Below are 19,891 nucleotides of genomic sequence, written 5' to 3' on the forward strand. Positions count from 1 at the left end.
GCACGACGAGCACAGAAAACGGAGGCGGCACGATGAACCATCGACGAGTACAGGGGACAGAGGCGCAATAACCACAACCTTAGTAGAGTTACGTTTTGGGATGTTGCCGTGTTGTACAATCGCAGAGCAAGCTACTGGTGAGAGAGAGTCAAACTTTGACAAAGGCAGAGCTTTGAAGAGGAACAGAGCAAAATCTGTAGAGGAGCCAACACAATGGTGACAGAAGAAGCAGAGCCAGACGAGGCATGAGGTGCGACATGAGAGAGAGAGAGAGAGAGAGAGAGAGAGAGAGAGAGAGATGAATTGCATTTTAAGGGATTAGGATTTTTTTAACTGAAATATAAATAGAAGTATTTTAGTATTTTCAATAATTTCAGTCTTTGTTTTATCTTAAATCAAATAAAATATTGGGATATAACTTAATTTTGTATACTTTATACAAAACATAATAATTAAACTTAAGGTATAAACTTATGTGTAGTTAACTTCATGCGAAGTTGATAACTGAGAGCTGTTAGATACAAATTTAGTCAAATCAGTCAACTCATTTAACAGTTCTTAGTTATCAACTTTACGTAAAGTCGACTACACCTGAATTTACACGTTAAACTTATCTCCGTCTTTATTTTTCAGTCTTTAACTTCTAATTTTTATCTCTCAATTTAAATGCAGCCTAATAGAATGCGGTTCAAGGATGAGTTATTTACAAATTACTCTAATTTTTTTTTTTTTTTTTTTTGTATAATAACAATATGACTTCAACCCAAAACTCTCCTATTGAGAGGAAGAGAACTAAAAGGATTTGATAGATAATTGAATCTATTCTGCTTATTACGTTACAATTTTATCAATTCAAACAATAGAAGCCTATTAAATTTCATTGGGATGCATTCTACTTCACTTTATACCACTTATCTAAATAAGTAAATATAGCATAAAGTTCTTGGGAGCACCCAAATTTATTTTAAGAGAGAACAATAAAAATTTGAAAAACAAGTTTGCTTCCCTCGAAGGAAATTTGTATCATTTTCTAATAATAAAATGTTCAAAATATCCTTAGAATGCCAAAAAAAAATAGTAATTTTTGTACAAATAATATATAACCGAACATTGATGATACCTATTGTTACATAAAATAAAAAAGTAAAGAAAGTAGAAAGTATATATGGTAATTAACCATCAAGTGCAACATAAAATTTACGAGATTATTTTGATAAAGACACTAAAAATGTCTTTTCTTTTAAGACGTTTACATGTGTCATAATATTATTAGACATCTTTATTAAACTGGTTAATAATTTATTTTTTAATAAATCAGAATAAAATCGATTTATTATAGTAACAATAATAAATCCAATTATCTACATTATAATTATTAAATCCGATTTGATCCAATCAATTTACACAATTTAAACCGAATCATGTTTAAATTTTTTTATAAAAAGATAAATATATCTCTAATTTTTATTTAAAAAATAAAAAATTATTATTGTTATCGTTATAAAAAAATTAATTTTATTCTAATATATTAAGAAATTAAAAAATAACCGATTTATTAATATGTTAATAATAATACGACACATAAGAATCTTTACAAGATGATGTTTTACACATTTTTATGGAACATCCTCCTAAACTTAAACATTAAAACATGACATATTTTCTATATAGTAAGATATCTCTTGGATGACTTTCGCCGTCATTTTTCACGACAATATATATAATAATCTTATTAAATAATTGATGCTTCAATGAATTTAACTACTCACATCTGTATCAGTCTTTCCTTTTTTAGTTGTTTTGGTCGAACATCTATATCAATCTTATCTTATATATGAAACGTTTGAGAAGTTTGTTGTTTGGACATTGTTGATAAAGACTACTCGGACCCGAGCAATTTACCTAATATTTAAAAAAAAAGTATTTTAAATGTACATTTCATATTTTATATTATATAAATATTTCTGTTTATATATTTAACACGATTGATTAAATCTTGGTTCATGCAAAATTCACAAAAATTGCGTTTGTTTATATATAGGTACGATATACTGAGCCAAAAATATTAAAATATAAAATTATATTTTAGTAAATAAAATATGAATAAAAATATTACGATTAAAAAAAATTAAATTAATATATTTTATATTTATTTTAATAAAAAAATACAAAAATATTAACAAGAGATATAACTTTTTTATTATTTTTATTAATTTTTTATAATTATAACTTTTATTATTATATATATTTTTTAATAAAAATAAAAATAAATTAAATTTTTATAATTTATTTTAATTTATTATTAAATAAATTATAAAAATAATAATTTATTATTAAATATAAAAATATTTTATTATTAAATAAAATATAAAATATTAATTTATTATTTTATAAAATATAAAATATAAAAATATTAGAAGAGACGATGTCCACAAAATATTGCATCAAATAATTATCATATAACAATCTTTTTCTATAGTGCATGCAAAACTATAGGAATTAGGAGCCATAGATATACATTGATCATGAAGATTTTTGAAGCCGATCCCAAAGCTTAGATAATATATGTGTCCCTTTGCAGCGTCAAGAGACAATGGTCATATATATATATACACAAGACAATGCATGCCTCAATCTCAATGACCCAAAACCAATATGAAAGAACCAATGAAATTTGACTCTTTATCGTTATTCGGAATGATCATGTTCATGTATGCTATCTGAATTCATTTGACAACTACTGTACATATATTAACTCCATAACAATAGGACAAATATATATATTTGGTGTTTTCATAGTGATCTTTTAGATTTGTTTAATTTATAATCATTGTTTAGATTATCAAATATACAATAAATATATTGGTTAAGATGCCGCTTTTATGGGAAGACGACAATGAACGTAATAAACTTTAGCTTATTTTTAACAGTAGTGCTACGTTACCAATTTTTTATCTGTCAAAATCTGCCAACTTGAGTTGGGCTGGACATGAAACCCATCTACTAAATAAAGCCACATTTAAGTTAATCATGGTTTAATCCTAATTTATCACGTGTTGGTAATAGTTGACAGACTCTCTTTTGATAACGTATACTTTTCCTATTTTTAATTTGCAAGTGATGATTGACATTTGGCAACTAGCTTTTTTATTTTTAATTTGTGATAAACATGGATTAGTTATATGATTCAATTTAAAAATAACTTCCCAAAATTCAGGATTTTATATGGGACATTTTTCTTTTGGGGGCATATTTTCACTGTATTGGGTCTTTTAAAAGACAATAACTATATATATGGTGACTACTTCAATAAAAATTTTATAATTATTATCATGTAAAAATTTTATTTTAATTATTAAATAATAAATTATAAATTTTAATTTTTATATGTTATAAAAATATTATTTTTATTTAAAATATAGTTAAATAAATAAATTATACTTTTTAAACAAAAAATATTATAAAAAAATATTTTTGATATTTTTATTAGAGTAATTGTCTATATATATTTGGTGTTGTTCGAGATAAGAGTATTTTATGTTTTCTATATTTTATAAAAAAAATATTCACATATGTATGCCACTTTTTTATATTCTTATTTTAAAAACAGAATTCAAACACATTCTATATATGTCTATTTATTTATTTCATATTAAAAGTAAAATTAATATACTTGTTTCAATACAAAATAGAATAATTAAACTACTAAAATTATATTCGAAAAATTTATATGCCAAAATAAATAATTTTAAATGATGAAAACATAAAAATAACTCTCCTAATATTTAAACGTTTGGCACAAATAATAGTCATTTTTGTCGGTAAAAAATGACAAACAAATAATTTATGCAACAATCTCTCACAACATTACATAATTTTTATCAATAAAATAACAAAAATATTACATAGAAGACTAATTTAATAACAATTTTTTTTATAAATACATAATATGATTGAGAAAATAAACTATTTAAGTATCGTTATTTTTAATAATATTTAATTTTTAAAATACTTTACAAAAAATATTAAAAAATTATCTAAATTTATTGTTTGTGATCATCACTTAATAACTATTAATTCAATTTTTTTAATATAATTCTTTTAGTTTAGTAATTAAACAATACATTTTATTTCATATTTTTAAATATTTTTTATATTTTAAATATTTTAATTTTTTAAATATACTTAAATAATATTTTGGAAACTTTACTTTTTAAAAGTTGAGTGTGCAAAATAAAATTAAACTAGGAATCATTTTTTTAATTTTTTTAATAATTAAAAAATAAAGTATAATCTCTTATTATTTTTATAAGTATGACAAAAAAAAAATACAAAGAAATATTGAAGAGTTAAATTTATGATAAAAATTTAGGTACAGTAAACTTTATTTAATGTTAATAGTTAAAAATTGTTAAATAATTTAAATAATTTAAATAATTTAACTAATTTTTTTATCAAACAATTCTTAATTATCAACTTTACATAAATTTTACGTGTAAAGTTGACTGCACTTGAATTTCTACTTAAATTTATACTTTATTTCCTTATTCCCATTCTGAGGATCCATTCCAATTGAACCTGGCCACAATACAAGTTTGAATCCAAAGGAAAATTGAACACGTTTCAACATTCAAATACATGAAGTAATAATAAAACAGTGTTTCTTGAGCTGGCTGCTGCCCACACCATCAAAGTGTTGTTAGTTGTTACCGACTCCAACAATGATATCCGTTTCCGATGCTTTCAAAGCCGTCTTAACCGCCGCTAACCGCCTTCCACCGGTGACACTTCCTCTCCACGACGCCCTGGGCAAGGTCCTCGCCCAGGACGTTCTTGCCCCTGACCCTCTCCCTCCTTACCCTGCTTCTGTCAAGGTCACACTTTCCATCTCTTCATTCAATTCCACTTTCTTGTTCCTAGTTCCTTTTTCTTCTTTTCCTCAACTTTGTTGAATGAACGAAATTATGTGCAGGATGGTTATGCAGTGGTTGCTGATGATGGTCCAGGGGAGTATCCTGTTATTGCTGAATCTAGAGCTGGGAATGATGCTCTTCATGTTACTCTCACCCCTGGAACTGTAGCATATGTTACTACTGGAGGTTCTAGTTTCCTTCATTTTACTGTATTTGTCCTCAATTTCGTTTCGTTATTGTTTGATTAAGTAAATGATAGTAATAGAAATTGGCACATTGCTTGATGTTTGATGAGTGGTGTCTTACAAGAGTAGATACGATTAGGAATGAATGATGATTGCATCAGAAAGGGAATTAGGGTAGATAATCAATCATCTTAGGTGGTATGGAGATGTTCGGAGGAGGCCTGTTGAGGTTCCATTTTTCAATTAAAGAAGTGGATGAGATGGAGGTGTTGTCCTATAGTTAGAGTAGAGGATAGAGGGTGACCTAAGAAAACTTTGATGAAATTATTAAAAGAAATTTAAATATAGGCTACTGTTGTGTCATTTGGTCCCTGTAGTCGACCTCATCTAGTGGCGCAAGGCTTAGTTGTTGTTGTATTACTTGAAGTTCTCACTTGGTGTGGTGAATTTAAGAGTATAGATGCATTTTATATATGCAGCCTTACCCTTGCAAGCATGTAAGCTGTTTTTTGGATGTGAACTGTGACATCCAAGAATCCGCATAATGAGGCAGCAACTAATTGCGGCATAATTATATATAGTAGTCTATGTAAATTGTAAGCATACACAAAGAATTGGAGTAGCTTTGAAGTGATTTTTCGGTCTGATCAATTGGTATAATTGACAATTTTATATGTAAAGCTTCATATCCTATACCTATTTTTCTTTTTTATTTTTTATTTCAAATAAAGTTCATATCTTGTTTTAGGGTTTGTGTTGCTGGATTACAGTTAATAGTTTGAGGTTTCCTTTTCTAGGGCCCATACCTGAGGGTGCTGATGCAGTTGTTCAGGTTGAGGATACTGAAAAGGTTGAAAATGCTTCAGGGGAGCAGAAGCGGGTGAAAATATTGGTAAAAACCACCAAAGGCAATGATATACGACGAGTGGTATGTTCTTCTCCTTAATGTGGAGTTAGTTCTTGTGATAATGGTAGCAAATATACAATATTTGGTAAGTGTTGCAATTTTGTGTTGGCCCCCTTGATGATAATGTGTCAGAAGGGGAGGGAAGCAGGATTTTGAAATTTTAAGTTCTATTTATGTTTATGACAGTAATGAAATTTTTTGTTGCTTTCGTTGCTAGTTGTATAAAATGATCTTTGATTTTATCTTTTTTTAAAATAATTTTTATAATTTTCATTTCATCTAAAAGTATTCATTGACAGGGACTTGATATTGAGAAAGATGCAATTGTATTAACCTCTGGAGAAAGATTAGGTGCTTCAGAGATCGGCTTGCTTGCTACTGTTGGTGTAACCATGGTGAAGGTATTCTTTAAGAGTTTCTCAAATGTGTAACCAACATATATATATATATATATATATATATATATATATATATATATATATATATATATATATATATATATATATATATATATATATATATATATATATAGCTGGGCACATTGATATGTCCTGTCATATTTACTGTTTCACTATGATAAATGCTTTAATGCAGGTATACCCTACTCCAACAATTGCTGTACTTTCCACTGGAGATGAGCTTGTAGAGCCAACTACCAGGCATCTTAATTGTGGTCAGGTATTGTTTCGTAGAGGACTAGGCACTTGGTTCGCCACATTAATCAGCCACAAGTTTTGGCCGGTACATGTTTTAAATACGTAATCTAAGCTGATGTAGATCCAATGCAGATTAGGGACTGTAATCGTGCCATGCTGCTTGCAGCAGCATCGCAACATCAATGCAAAATTGTGGACCTTGGTATTGCGAAGGATGACGAAGAAGTTCAAGGAAGGATCTTAGATAATGCTTTTGCTTCTGGTATTAATATTCTGCTAACTTCAGGAGGTGTTTCTATGGGAGACAAAGATTTTATCAGGCCTTTGCTTGAAAAGCGTGGAAAAGTGCATTTTGATAAGGCAATTGTCATGCTTTGTTCAGTTTTTCTAGTTAAAAGGATTCTGAAATTGTGTACTTTGGGACATGGTTGCAATGTTTCTATTTTGTAGAAATAATAAAATGTACCAATTTGTCTGTCTAATGCTTTGATGAGTGTGATTTTATAAATCTCATCATCTTAATATACGATTTATCTATCTTCCAGGTGTTTCTTAAACCAGGGAAGCCATTGACATTTGCAGAGGTTGACTATCAAGCAAAAGAAAGGAAAATTTTAGCTTTTGGGTTGCCTGGAAATCCTGTCAGCTCTCTAGTTTGCTTCAACCTCTTTGTGGTCCCTGCAATACGTAAACTTGCAGGATGGACAAATCCTCATCATCTGAGGTTTCAGAAACTTCTCAAGTACTAATGTTTTCAAGGTGGCCAGTTTGCTTTGACTTTTATTCATTTAATCTCTTTTCTGTTCAGGGTACAAGCTCGGCTTCATCAGCCCATAAAGACTGATCCATTTAGACCGGAATATCATCGTGCCATTGTTACATGGACTGACAATGATGGAACAGGCAGTCCTGGGTAAGTTACTTGTTATTCTTTTTAATTTTAGTGTCATTATTATTATTTTGGGATCTTGAAAGTGAGCATCTATTGTTTCCCATGAATTTCCAGTTTTATTGCTGAGAGCACTGGCCATCAGATGAGTAGTCGGCTACTTAGCATGAAGTCAGCTAATGCCTTTCTGGAGTTACCGCCAACAGGCAGTGTACTTTCTGCAGGGTCCGTAGTGTCAGCTATTATAATTTCTGACCTTGGACCTGGGGCTTTCAGCGAGAATTGTATACCATCAGATCCAGTTGTTGCGTCTGGAACTAAAACACGTCGAATAACTGAAGATTCTTCACCCGATTCTGAAGTCAGAGTGGCTATTCTTACAGTGAGCGACACAGTTGCAACAGGGGCGGGTCCAGATCGGAGGTATTAGTCTATATTTTATATGATGTATGCAAACAAAGTGACATAACCACTGGAAAATGGAAAGCATTTTTATACCTTATCTGGAGTTGATTTTAGAATAAGCAGACTGCTACAATAGATATTGTTTGCTGTGCTCTTTCTAGATAGAGCTGCTTTTAGATGGTTCTGATGGAAATTTTGCACACACTGAAACAAAATTCATATTTTTTTTAACTTATTATTATTATTATTATTTTTGAAATTGCTGCATTAAAAGATCATTAGAATGGTTAAAGTGCCCATATCCAACTTTTTCTGGAACTACAAGGTTAAATAGGCATTTCATGTCTTATCAGTGTATATACCCCTTTTCCAATCTCAAGAAAACGTTTCAGTGGATGGTACACAATGGTGCTTTGTATGAAAATTTTGTGTGCTGTTTTTGTTCTGTTTTTTTTTTTTCTCCCGTAATGGAAGCATCAAAATTTGCTAACTCCTTTACTTTTCAACAGTGGTCCCAGGGCTGTTTCTGTTGTTAATTCTTCCTCGGAAAGACTAGGAGGAGCAAAAGTTGTAGCTACTGCTGTGGCTCCAGATGATGTGGCAAAAATTCAGGAGTTTCTAAAAAGATGGAGTGATGTTGAACATGTGGATCTTATACTTACCCTTGGTACATTTCTACACATCAGTTTCGCTATTGAAGTCCAACAATTCTAGTTTTGTTGAATTGATTTCCCATTTTATTTTCCTTTCCAATCAAGGTGGGACCGGCTTTACCTCACGAGATGTAACACCAGAAGCTACAAAACAGTTGATTGAGAAAGAAACACCTGGTCTTCTGTATGTAATGACGCAAGAAAGTTTAAAGGTATGAAACTCTTGCATTTTCTGGTTTTTCAGTTTGATTAAATGATTAAATTTTATGCATGCTTAAATATGTAGACATCATGTGCATTCTTGGTCTACTTCACTGGTGGGTTGAAGCCAACATTTGTCAATTTCTTTTTCGATAATGCACAATTGATTTGACAATTGAGCTGTTTCCAGTTAAGCAAGATTCTCAACTGTCTTTTTTATGGTTTATCTGCATAAATAGGTGACGCCATCTGCAATGCTTTCGCGCGCTGCTGCTGGAATCAGAGGATCCACCTTGGTAAGGCAATAGTGGCGAATTATTGTCATCTGCTTTAAATATTTATGTATTGAGAGATAATTGCCCATGTTTGTGCCTCTTTCGTATCCCTTCATTTGTATTGTATAGTTGGTATTGCCTTGGGACTGTGGCTTTCTAATCGTTAGACAATTATGGTTGTATCATACTTAGTTTAGGGAAGTTTCATATTAATTGATTGCTTCGAATGGTTCTCCAGGGATTCATTGTATTGTTTTATAGATTTGATTAATTTGTTAAGTCATGGTCTTTGATTTGTTGATATTCAGATCATTAACATGCCCGGAAACCCAAACGCTGCTGCTGAGTGTATGGAGGCCTTATTGCCTTCACTTAAGCATGGTCTTAAGCAGCTTAAGGGAGAAAAGAGAGAAAAACATCCTCGTCATGTACCTCATGCCGAAGCAGTCCCTGTAGATGTGTGGGAACAGAGCCGGAAGTTAGCCATTGGTGCCGGCACTGATATCTCTTGTTCCTGCTGCAGGTAAAGTTATTTACATTTTTTTTTTGTTTTGCTTCCCTTTTCTTCCTGTGCCCCTTGTCCCTTTATATAGAGAGAAATTCTGAGAAGCAAAAGACACCAGAAAGCGAAAACCTATATGGTGATGCGGCAGAACATTTGAGTGTCCTATTGAAATGGACATGACATGTTTGTAACTTTGTATATCAAACAAATAATACAGTTACAGTGCGACTAGGCTGAAATATAGCAAAAGTCTTTCTTTCCAATAATTGCATTCTTTTATTGAGTTTACACATTTCTGTGAAATTAGTCATGAATATACTACTGTCAAGTCCACATGTTCTTGAACTTAAGGGAAGAAATCACTTCTCTTGGAATTTTGATCCTCCACGAGATGATGAGAATGCAGTTTTAGCACAAAGCCCAATTCCCACTACCAATAAGGTTAGTAAACTGCAGTTCACCAATCTCTTCCGCTTGTTAATCCCCGTGTCTTTATCTTCTTTGTTGTAAACCCAGTTTGATGGTCCTAAACTCTGATTGAAATCCAAAACCTTTGTTTTGAATCTTGTTATAGGCTTGGCATTTTTGGTTTCAGTTATGCCATTGTTAGCCTTGCCCTTCTCTTGAGCCACCTTTTTAAAGCTTGCTTCTGTTTTGTTGTTTACCTTCTCATCACTTGGCTCCTTCTCCTCCTTATGTGGTATCTTTTGATCAGAGGCTTCACTATCATTCCTTGCTTGAGGCTTGTCTTCTTTTGCTTTTGGGGCAACTTCTTCTTGTGCAGCATTTTGCTGGTGAACCTTTTCTGTTGCTTCTTCCTTGGGCCTTGAAGAAACTGCTTCTTCTGCTGGGTTTGTTGTTGTTTCCTTAGGCTTATTATCCAGTTTGGCAAACTTTACTTGTAACTTGCTACCTTCAAACTCAAACTTGGCACTCACTTTTTCTAAGTCATAGTCAGAAGGAATGCGAAATTCCAGGTCGAAACGGCGCCATCGGTTCGGGCTGATTTGTCGTTCGCCCTTCAGCTTTAGGGCTGGTTTTGATGTCACTTGAACCTTCAGATGGTCCCTTCTAAATCCTGCAGGTTGAAAACTAGATGATTTTCTTGTACTTTTCGTTTCTTCCTTTACCAATATTGTTTTTTTTTCCAACATTCTTGATGAATAATGACAAATTGATAATACATAAGTGTGAAACTCAGAACAAAAGTTTTGTTAACCATTTTCACAAACAACTCTTACATGGGTTCTTCTGTAAGATTGCCAAAAAACAAAAAAAAAACAAAAAAACCTTATCTATGTAAACTACATATTATCATCAATTATATATTTTATCAAAAGTATTTAAGTAATTATCTGGAAGACCATGAAAGGATTAATTTTATCTAATAAGACACTAAAAATGATATTGATAAAGAATGTGTTTAAACTAGTGATTGATGATATGGCCTTGTGGATATTATCTACTTAATTCAGATTGATTTGCTACCACATTTTAAGAAATAAGTCAAATAACAAAGAACTAATTTAAATTTATTTTGCATTCCTAATACCTTAGAAGCTACATTGAATATGACTACTCATTAATGTGGTATATCAATAAAAATATGATAACATAACAAAAATAATTAATAATACTATGTGCATACTAAAAATTAGTTACGAAATTAATCATTATGTATTTGTTTATAAATATGTATTATTTAATTTATTTTTAATATATATTTTATATTTTAATATATATTTTATACGAATAGTTAAATAACGGTATGCAGTATACACATAACATAGTTGAAAAATATAATAAGAATAGATGTGACTCCTATCTACAACTTTAGGGATTAAAATTAAAAATTTAATTTCAAACTTTTAAGAATTAATGAGACTCATGTAAAATTTGAAAAGAGTTAAGTGAGTTGTACTTGTATTGTCGAAGCCAGAAATTAAAAAGAGGGAAGTTCTTTATCTAAAATAAAAAAGAAGTAAAAAAAATCCATCACAATTTTCCAATTGCAACTATTATATGAGAACTCTAACTACACCAATCATGTAAAAAATACCCATGCAATAAGGTTACATTAAATTAAGCTGTAAATTGGTATCAAAGGCAATAAAATGTCATCTCTATTTTGCATAATTATTATTATTATAAAAAAAATATTATTCCAAGAGTTTGAGCATGCCCCTACCTGGTAGCATAAAAGTGAAACACCCTTCATCTTTATCCCATTCATAATATGGTTCAAAGTCTTCATAAATGCGATCAACTATTGGTTGTATTTTTGTGTCCATTTTTAATATATCCCTTTGTTTCTCTTTTGCTTTCGATTTTCTATATATATATATAATAAAGGTTGCGTTTCTTTTATACTTATTGATTGATTGAATTGATGATTGATCATGGAAGATTATAGTATGCACGTGTTTTACATGCAAATAATATTCTTATTCTTGTATTTTGATTTTGCTTTAATTATTACTTTCTTTTCCTGCAAGCAGTGATAAGGACTTTAGTCTCTATAGGGTAAAGAAAAATATTATGCTTTATTTAATTAAAGAGATGACCTAATGTCCTAGAAATTCTAAAACCAGATTGCAAACAAAAATTGCTGAGTTTACATCTTTTGCCGACAATGTTTTGCTTGAAACAAAAAAAGTTAATGTTGTCTTTTATTAAAAGATCAAGATATTATTGTATATTCATCTTTTAAGACTTTCTAACATCTAATTAGAGAAATTTTTAGGATCAACCATTTTTATTTTTTTTATTATTATTTAGTTAGTATAAACATTAAATTGTTTTAATAAATAAATTTTATTAATTTATTTGAGTAAATTCTAAAAAAACATGGGTATAAATTATATTAATTAATATGTACAAAATTTTAATAAATATAAATACAAATTTATTACTAATTAAATACTAATAAAAAATAATAATATTTACGAGCGATATAATATTACTCATCTAATTACGCTAGATAGACACAATAAATGAGCCACTCGACTTATATCAGAAAATTAAACGGTTTAATATGAATAAACTATTATTTTAAACTATAAAATTTTAAAATATTAACAAATTTAATTATAAATGAATGAAATTAGTTTTACATTTATAAAAGATAGTTTTTATACAACAAAATAAAAGACCAAAATGTTAATTTTATTTATGTGTAGATTTATCAATATTTTAAATTTTAATTATAAATGATAATTTTTTGTTTTTCTTGAGTACAAAATTAATTTTATTTATGAATAAATTTGTTAATATATTACATTTTCATAGATAAAAATAACAGTATACTCAGTTTAATATTTATATTTTTAGCCAAATTTTATAAATAATAGAATCAAATTAATTTCACATTTATAAATAAATTTTATAAATAATATAATTAAACTTGATTTACTTTTATAATTAAAATTTTTAAATAATTTAATCAATTTAGATTCGCATTTATAATTAAAATTCAAATAAAAGTACAAACATACAAGTTATCACATGCAAAAGAATATTTATTTTAGTTTTAATTGCAACAAATAAATCAACGAGTAGCCTTACTCGAAAATAATTATTATTGCATTTCATATTAAATTATTAAACATATTTCATGAATACAAAAAATTATCTATGAATCTATTATCAATACAAAAAAATACGTATTATACATATACATACAATACGTACCTATATTATCATAAGTATGACTCTATTATTTGATTATAAGTGTGGATTTGATTTAACTATATCTGGGCACCGAGTTTTATTATAATTTCAAAGAGTATAATTATGGGTAAAAACGTAAAGTTGATAGTCAAAAATTGTTAAATAATTTAATAAATTTAACTAAATTATTATCTAACAATTTTTTTACTATCATTTTCAATTTACATAAAGACGACTGCATATGAGTTTTCACTATAATTATGAACCTACTTCGTATTTTTTGAGACACTATGAGGTCAATTTATATCTCTATACACAGTAATTAATATGTTAACTGAATTTGTGCCATTTCATATACAATTTTATTCAAAATTATTATCCATCCCCTATCACATATATGGATGGTATGTCCACCCGAAAATAATACCTTTGTGTCTTTGTTGAAGATATTATTTTATTTTATTTTCCTAATTAAACAGCTGGTATTTCATTGTCCAAATAAATAATCATGGTATGTGTACGAGAAAAAAAAAATTCTTAATTAAATCTTGGACTAAGCTTTTAACATCACAAGACTCGGTCATCATAAATAATCCAAAAGTTATTTCATCAAAAGTTATTTCATCATAAAACTCAATCTTCTGAAATTTCACTACACCTTTGTATATATATTCTTTTATTTTAAAAGGTGGAATGAGTTAAGCATCCCTTTTAACTTCCGATAATGTTTTCTCTTTATTTATTTTCTGTCTTATTCAGTTATAAAACAATTGTATATGTTAAAAAGAAATATATATTAAAAAAAGTAGAAATAACTATACTACAAATAAAATCAAGAGCAATATCACATTGGATGTGAAATAAATAATTATTCATTAGCCCAAATACAGTATTGTCTGCAATAATAATCTTAAATAAAAACTCTTCTTTTTTACTTCTTTATTGAAATTATGCTTTCACAAATGCATGAACAAGCACATGCCATGATGCCAATTATTCTTTAAAATTGATCTTAATACACTCCTTTATTGAACTTATTATGCTTTTACTACAAAAGCATAATATGCATTTTACATGTGGATTAAAATTCCTGATGCAAATTAGCTTCTCCCTGAGATGATGATGATGACTTGAATGCGTTTTTGACATAGATTCCAAGTACCATAACCAATAAAATGGCCACAATTATGTTCATCAATATCTTAGGCTTCTTAATTATTCCTTTGACCAAACGTTGGTCAACATCTTTGTTTCTATCATCATCACTTGATGATCTCAAACTAAGGGTGAAATCTAACACCCTTGTTTTCAACCTTTGAACCATCTTAGCACCTTGTTTCTCATTTACTCTTGGTGCTAATAATGAACTTTCTTCTTTGTTTGACAAGCCTTTAAACTTCACTTTCTTGTCACCATCATCATCACCAACCACTTGGTTATTATTAGATGGTGTTGATTCTTTGCTCTTCTCTTTCTCTTCTTTAATAATTGACTCTTTTTCGCTTTTCGATAAATTTTGTTCATCCACCTCTGGAGTTGATGCCCTAGGTTCAGGCTCAGACTTCTGAGGCCTGAACCTAGGTTTAGTCTCATTCTCATCCTTTAATAATTTCTCCTGATCATCTTCTTGTTTTGTTATCATAGGAGGCTCAAGTCGAGCCTCCTGATTTGGCTGAGGCTGAGACTGAGGCTGAGACGATTCAAGCTTTGCCCTAGGCTCTTCCGGAGCGGTTGTAATTGCGTCTGCTCGTTCTTGTGGCTTAGGAGGTGAACCTTGAATCTTGGGAAACTTGACATTGAGCATGCCACGCTCAAACTTGGCAGTGACCTCATTGGTGTCACAATATGAAGGGATGTTGAATTCTTTTGCAAAACGTCGCCATACATTCTGAGTGACTTCTCTTTCACCATTAATCCTTAGGACAGGCTTTGATGTCACTTGAACTTTCAATTGCTCTCTTCTAAATCCTACACACACACACACATTGAAAGTATAAATGAAAAAGCAAAAAATGTAACATGTATATAATAGAGACATATCTTAATTATATCCCCAAATTAAAGAAATATATTTATATAATACTAAGTAGAAATTTCTAGGATAACATATATTAAAATTAAATACAACAGAAAACCAATTAGCTAACATGTTTTACAGATAAGTAATGTTGGGGAATTAATTTTTTTTATTAACATTAGTCAATTTTTTAAAATAATTTTATTTATTTTAAATTTTAGATCTTAATAAATTATAAATTATTAACGCTAAATTTTAAATTATAAAACTAAACTTTAAAATTAATTAATATTAACTTGTTACAAAATATTTTCTTATATTTTCTCTTTAAAGATTTGAAGTTCAATGGACCCTTGCATGATATTAAATGGAGATGTTAAAGTTTATGGGTAGGTTGCATGCGAATATTGGGTAAAAAAATTTTGTAATTAAAAAATATAATAATACTGATAATGGATTGGGGAAAAAATTAAAAGAAAAGTTATTAATTACCTGGCAGCATTACAGTGAGGGTAGCACTTGCTTGATCTTCATTCCATTCATAAAATGGTTCAAAATCTTGATAAACACGGTTAGGTGCTGCTGATGATTGTGCCATCTTTTATTTTTTTTTTATGATAATTTTCGCTATTAGATTGTTATGTAATTATGTTATTATTATCTCTTATGTTGGAGAATGAAATGAAAGCTCTAAGAATTGTTGCTTATATACACATGAATAAATGGATATAACGTAGAGTCCTCTGATCTTTTTTTTTTTAATAATTATTATTACTTTCTTTTCGTACAATCCTTGCGTGACTTTTTGTATTGGCGATGCTAAAACCTCTGAAATAAAATTGCTTAGCATGTTTTCTATTATTCGTCAATGCAAATCTTTTATGGGACAAAGATAAGGATTTTGGCTTTTTATAGTTTTCTTTTTCTCTTTTGGGCGGTGGAGATGAATTAATTAACAGTAACTCTAAGAATAAAACAAAGTAAAAGTACAGAATCATATATATATTAGATGTTTAATTTACTAGATACACAAATAATTATCTTAATATTAAGATTTAGGTGAATAATTTAAAATGTAATATTTTTTTATTTTATTAATTTTAAAATTTATTATTTACATTGTTTACAAAAATTATTATTTACCTAATAAAATTTTAAAATAAATTGCATTTCAGAAGGAAATAGTTAGAAGTTATAACTCATCATCTTGGTTTTTAAATGGCTCTTCGATGATAGAGAACCCAACTTTCTTTACTTTGAATTTTATCATGTTATTTATGCACTAACAATCAATTATTAAATCAGTTATTTATATAAAATATATATTAAAATATAAAATATATTAAAAATAAATTAAAAAATATATATTTATTAATTTGATAATTTATTTTTGTTATATATATATAATATTTTTATTCCACGTATATATATATAAAATTTGACTAATTCTTCCAATGCAATGCTAATATAACAAGGAAAAAAAAAAACTATACAGGGGCTCTTATTAACACAAATAACATCTTGAATGACATAAGCAAATGGTACCGAAAACAGAGCCATGATAGGGGAGGAAGTAGGTAAAATATAGGATTAAATACGATTTTGGTTTTTATAATTTAAATTTAAAATTTTTTTGTTTTTAACTATTATTTTTATACAAAATCATCTCTAAAATTTAATACAATTTTAAAATTATCTTTTTAGATAAATTAATTTTTAAATAATAAAAATATTCTTTTTCCTTTTTTTTAACCACTACCACTTCCATTCACTATCATTCCATCATCATCTATACCAAGAAATAATCTTCAACAATAACATCAAATAATATAAATCAAAATCAAAACAATAATTCATCACCAAAATTATCATCGTTAACAAAAAACAAAAAAATCATCATCATCATCAAACAAACATTAACAAAAAAGAGAGGGAAGAGGAGGGAAGAAAAAGATCTAAGCGCGTAACAATAACAGATGCAGCGCTAGTGCTGGTGTTGGAGGCGGAGGAGCTTGCTACCAGTGTGGTGATTTCGGTCATCTTGCTAGAGATTGCAGCTGTGCTGGCAATGGCAGTAGTGGCAGTAGCGGTACATGCTACAGTTGCGGCGAAAGGGGAGCAAATAGCCAGAGCTACTTTAAGTGCGGCGAGTTTGGGCACATGGTGAGGGATTGTAGTGGAGGTGGTGGCGGCGGTAAGTTTGGGCACATAGCGAGGGACTGCAGCGAAAGTGGCAGTAACAGTGGTGATTGCTATAGGTGTAGTAAGGTTGGTCACTTGGCTAGGAATTACAATAGAGAAGGTGGTTCGGGTGCTGGTGGAAATGGTGAAAAGAGCACGTGCTTCAATTGTGAGAAGCTTGGACATTTTTTTTACTTTGCAGAGGGTTTTGACGGTGAAGGAGAGGGAGGAGGGAGAGTCAAGTAGGAGGGGAAGGGCTGGGTGCTGTTTTTGCTTCTGATGAAGAAAAAGAAAAGATGATGTGATGAAGAAGAAGAAGAGAAGGGTATTTTCGTTTGAAAGACGGTTTTAAAATAACATTGAACTTTAGGAATGATTTTGTATGCAAAAAAAGGTTAGGGACGAAAAAACTTTTCTGCTTATACTATAAAGATCAAAATCGTACGTAACCCTAACATCTATGTTTAACCTACGAGCTATATACAATAATGTTATTAGTTTAAGTTTGCTATTTTACATTTGAGTGATTATTCAAATTAGTTTTAAAAAATTTTAAAAGCAAATATTATAGTCTTTAAAATAAATTAATATATAAATCAATTTTTTAACCTTTTTTTGGTAGAGATAATAGTACTCTATATATTTTCTAGTATAACTTACTAACAAAAAATATTGAGTTAACAGATAAACTTACACATATGACAGTTAAATATCTGTGTGTGAGAAATACAAAACAGTTCCGGGCATAACTTACTAGCCACTATACTATCGCCACTATTTCTACATCCCTTCTTCCGTCTTCTATTCTTTCCTCTTTTTCTTCCTTTCCTCTCATTTTTCTTCCACATTTAGACCCAATCACCGCCATCGCCTCACTCTCCTCACCATCCACCCTTTCTATTGTGAAATTTTATATCTGGCATCGTTATCATTGCAACTCTTTCATCGCACAAAAAAAAAAACATTTTTTCTGTTGCCCTCCTCTGTCACTCGACAATAACTTCTTTGGCATTTTATGTTCTGTCTTTTGTTGCCTCCATCCCCAGTCATGCAATTGCCACCCTTTTCTTTCCTCTCCTCCTCCCTCTTTCAATCTTCCCCTCTTCCTCTTTCACTCTTTCAATTCATTTTTCATTTTTTGATTGAATTAATGCCTGATCCAACCTGGCTCGAACTGAACATCGTCGTCGCGCACTTGAGGAGAATCGTCACAGGCAAAATCATCACATTAAAAGCAAAATCAACGTCGTCTTCATCGTGAGAATCAAACAAAACGACCTGGCTGAGATTGGTGAAAGGAATTCTCGAAAGTTGCTGAGAAGCAGATCCAATTTGTTTCCCTCCATTGCCTTTGCTATTGTCATCGTCTTCTTCTGCTTCTGTTTCTTCCTCCTATTCTTCATCCACTTGTTTTGCCATGTGTTCCTCCACGCCGTTGTTGAAATTGAAGCAGTCCTCCTCTTCGCTGTTTGATTTTTCACTGACAATTGTGAGTTTGGCAGTGACGTTGCCATTGATGTTGGTGGCGATATCCCATGGATTTTAACATAACCTTTAACTATGAAGAACAAGACCTTCAATATGAGAAGACACCATATGATGCTGTTTTGTGATTACAGGTCATGAATTGCTTTTTCTTTTTCGCCCACGTGAGTACTTAACTGTCACGTGTGCGAATTTATTTTTCAACTCAGCATTCTTCGTTAGCAAATTATGTAAAAAAATAGAAGAGAAACTGTTATGTTTAACAGAAAAAATATTAAAAATTAATCTGTATATTAATTTTTTTTAGAGACTAAAATATACACTTTTAAAATATTTGGAGACTGATTTATATTAAATAATTACTTTTTATATTTTATTGTGGTGTCCTAAAGTACCCTCTAAAAAAATAAAAAATGCAATATTTAAACTCAAAATAAATATGTCCATATATATATATATATATATATATATATATATATATAATGGTTGAAAAGGATTACAAAAATATTTAACCTAGAGAGAGCACAGAAATTAAATAAATACATTAAATAAAGAAATAAAAAAGACAAACATATAAATCAAACCATATATTGTATGTATGTGCTAAAAAAGAAATGATAAAAATTTTCGCCCGAATCAATATTTAACAACTTATCTGATTTATTCCAACCCCTTTTACTCCTTTATATTACATAAGACATGCATCTAATTTACGTACGCACACCTATTCACACAAATTTTAAGTTTAATTTTGATATATTAACAGAGTAAAATATTTTATATAATAATATAATTATATTTGTTTTTTAATGATTATTCACGTAATTAATATAAAAAATAATTATTTTTTTTATATAACGTTACATAATTAAATATGTTCATACCTTGGTCCAACGATAAGGGCCAGTCCCAACAAAAGGTCCAACCCAAAAAGGTTGAGCGTCGTCTTG

At 29.6% G+C, this 19,891-nt stretch overlaps 3 protein-coding genes across 3 annotated transcripts; 1 reads left to right on the plus strand and 2 right to left on the minus strand.

Annotated features, from left to right (window-relative positions):
* Window positions 1–4,619: 4,619 nt before the first annotated feature.
* Window positions 4,620–9,855, plus strand: LOC130942126 (molybdopterin biosynthesis protein CNX1). Its single transcript, XM_057870823.1, has 13 exons — window positions 4,620–4,874; window positions 4,973–5,099; window positions 5,896–6,026; window positions 6,305–6,406; window positions 6,600–6,683; window positions 6,794–7,021; window positions 7,207–7,385; window positions 7,470–7,574; window positions 7,668–7,973; window positions 8,465–8,622; window positions 8,714–8,820; window positions 9,049–9,105; window positions 9,393–9,855. Exons 1-13 carry the CDS (start codon window positions 4,722–4,724, stop codon window positions 9,609–9,611), a joined length of 1,956 nt encoding a protein of 651 aa, XP_057726806.1. The 5' UTR covers window positions 4,620–4,721; the 3' UTR covers window positions 9,612–9,855.
* A 93-nt stretch (window positions 9,856–9,948) lies between these two features.
* LOC130942127 (uncharacterized) lies at window positions 9,949–11,966 on the minus strand. The gene is made up of 2 exons (XM_057870824.1): window positions 11,778–11,966; window positions 9,949–10,667 (listed from the first exon to the last, which is right to left on the minus strand). Exons 1-2 carry the CDS (start codon window positions 11,878–11,880, stop codon window positions 9,949–9,951), a joined length of 822 nt encoding a protein of 273 aa, XP_057726807.1. The 5' UTR covers window positions 11,881–11,966.
* A 2,251-nt stretch (window positions 11,967–14,217) lies between these two features.
* LOC130942082 (inactive protein RESTRICTED TEV MOVEMENT 2-like) lies at window positions 14,218–15,921 on the minus strand. The gene is made up of 2 exons (XM_057870766.1): window positions 15,768–15,921; window positions 14,218–15,226 (listed from the first exon to the last, which is right to left on the minus strand). Exons 1-2 carry the CDS (start codon window positions 15,871–15,873, stop codon window positions 14,340–14,342), a joined length of 993 nt encoding a protein of 330 aa, XP_057726749.1. The 5' UTR covers window positions 15,874–15,921; the 3' UTR covers window positions 14,218–14,339.
* Window positions 15,922–19,891: the final 3,970 nt, after the last annotated feature.

Source organism: Arachis stenosperma, chromosome 7 (genome assembly GCF_014773155.1).
Source record: "Arachis stenosperma cultivar V10309 chromosome 7, arast.V10309.gnm1.PFL2, whole genome shotgun sequence".
Taxonomy (NCBI): Eukaryota; Viridiplantae; Streptophyta; class Magnoliopsida; order Fabales; family Fabaceae; genus Arachis; species Arachis stenosperma.

Bases quoted from the DNA above. Each gene is read 5' to 3' on its own strand.
- LOC130942126 (XM_057870823.1), top strand. From the start codon at position 4,722: ATGATATCCGTTTCCGATGCTTTCAAAGCCGTCTTAACCGCCGCTAAC. The intron at 7,575-7,667 runs GTAAGTTACTTG...ATGAATTTCCAG, and splicing joins GATGGAACAGGCAGTCCTGG to TTTTATTGCTGAGAGCACTG. The intron at 8,623-8,713 runs GTACATTTCTAC...TTTCCAATCAAG, and splicing joins GGATCTTATACTTACCCTTG to GTGGGACCGGCTTTACCTCA.
- LOC130942127 (XM_057870824.1), bottom strand. From the start codon at position 11,880: ATGGACACAAAAATACAACCAATAGTTGATCGCATTTATGAAGACTTT. The intron at 10,668-11,777 runs GTAGGGGCATGC...TTCAACCTGCAG, and splicing joins TTTCACTTTTATGCTACCAG to GATTTAGAAGGGACCATCTG.
- LOC130942082 (XM_057870766.1), bottom strand. From the start codon at position 15,873: ATGGCACAATCATCAGCAGCACCTAACCGTGTTTATCAAGATTTTGAA. The intron at 15,227-15,767 runs GTAATTAATAAC...GTGTGTGTGTAG, and splicing joins CCTCACTGTAATGCTGCCAG to GATTTAGAAGAGAGCAATTG.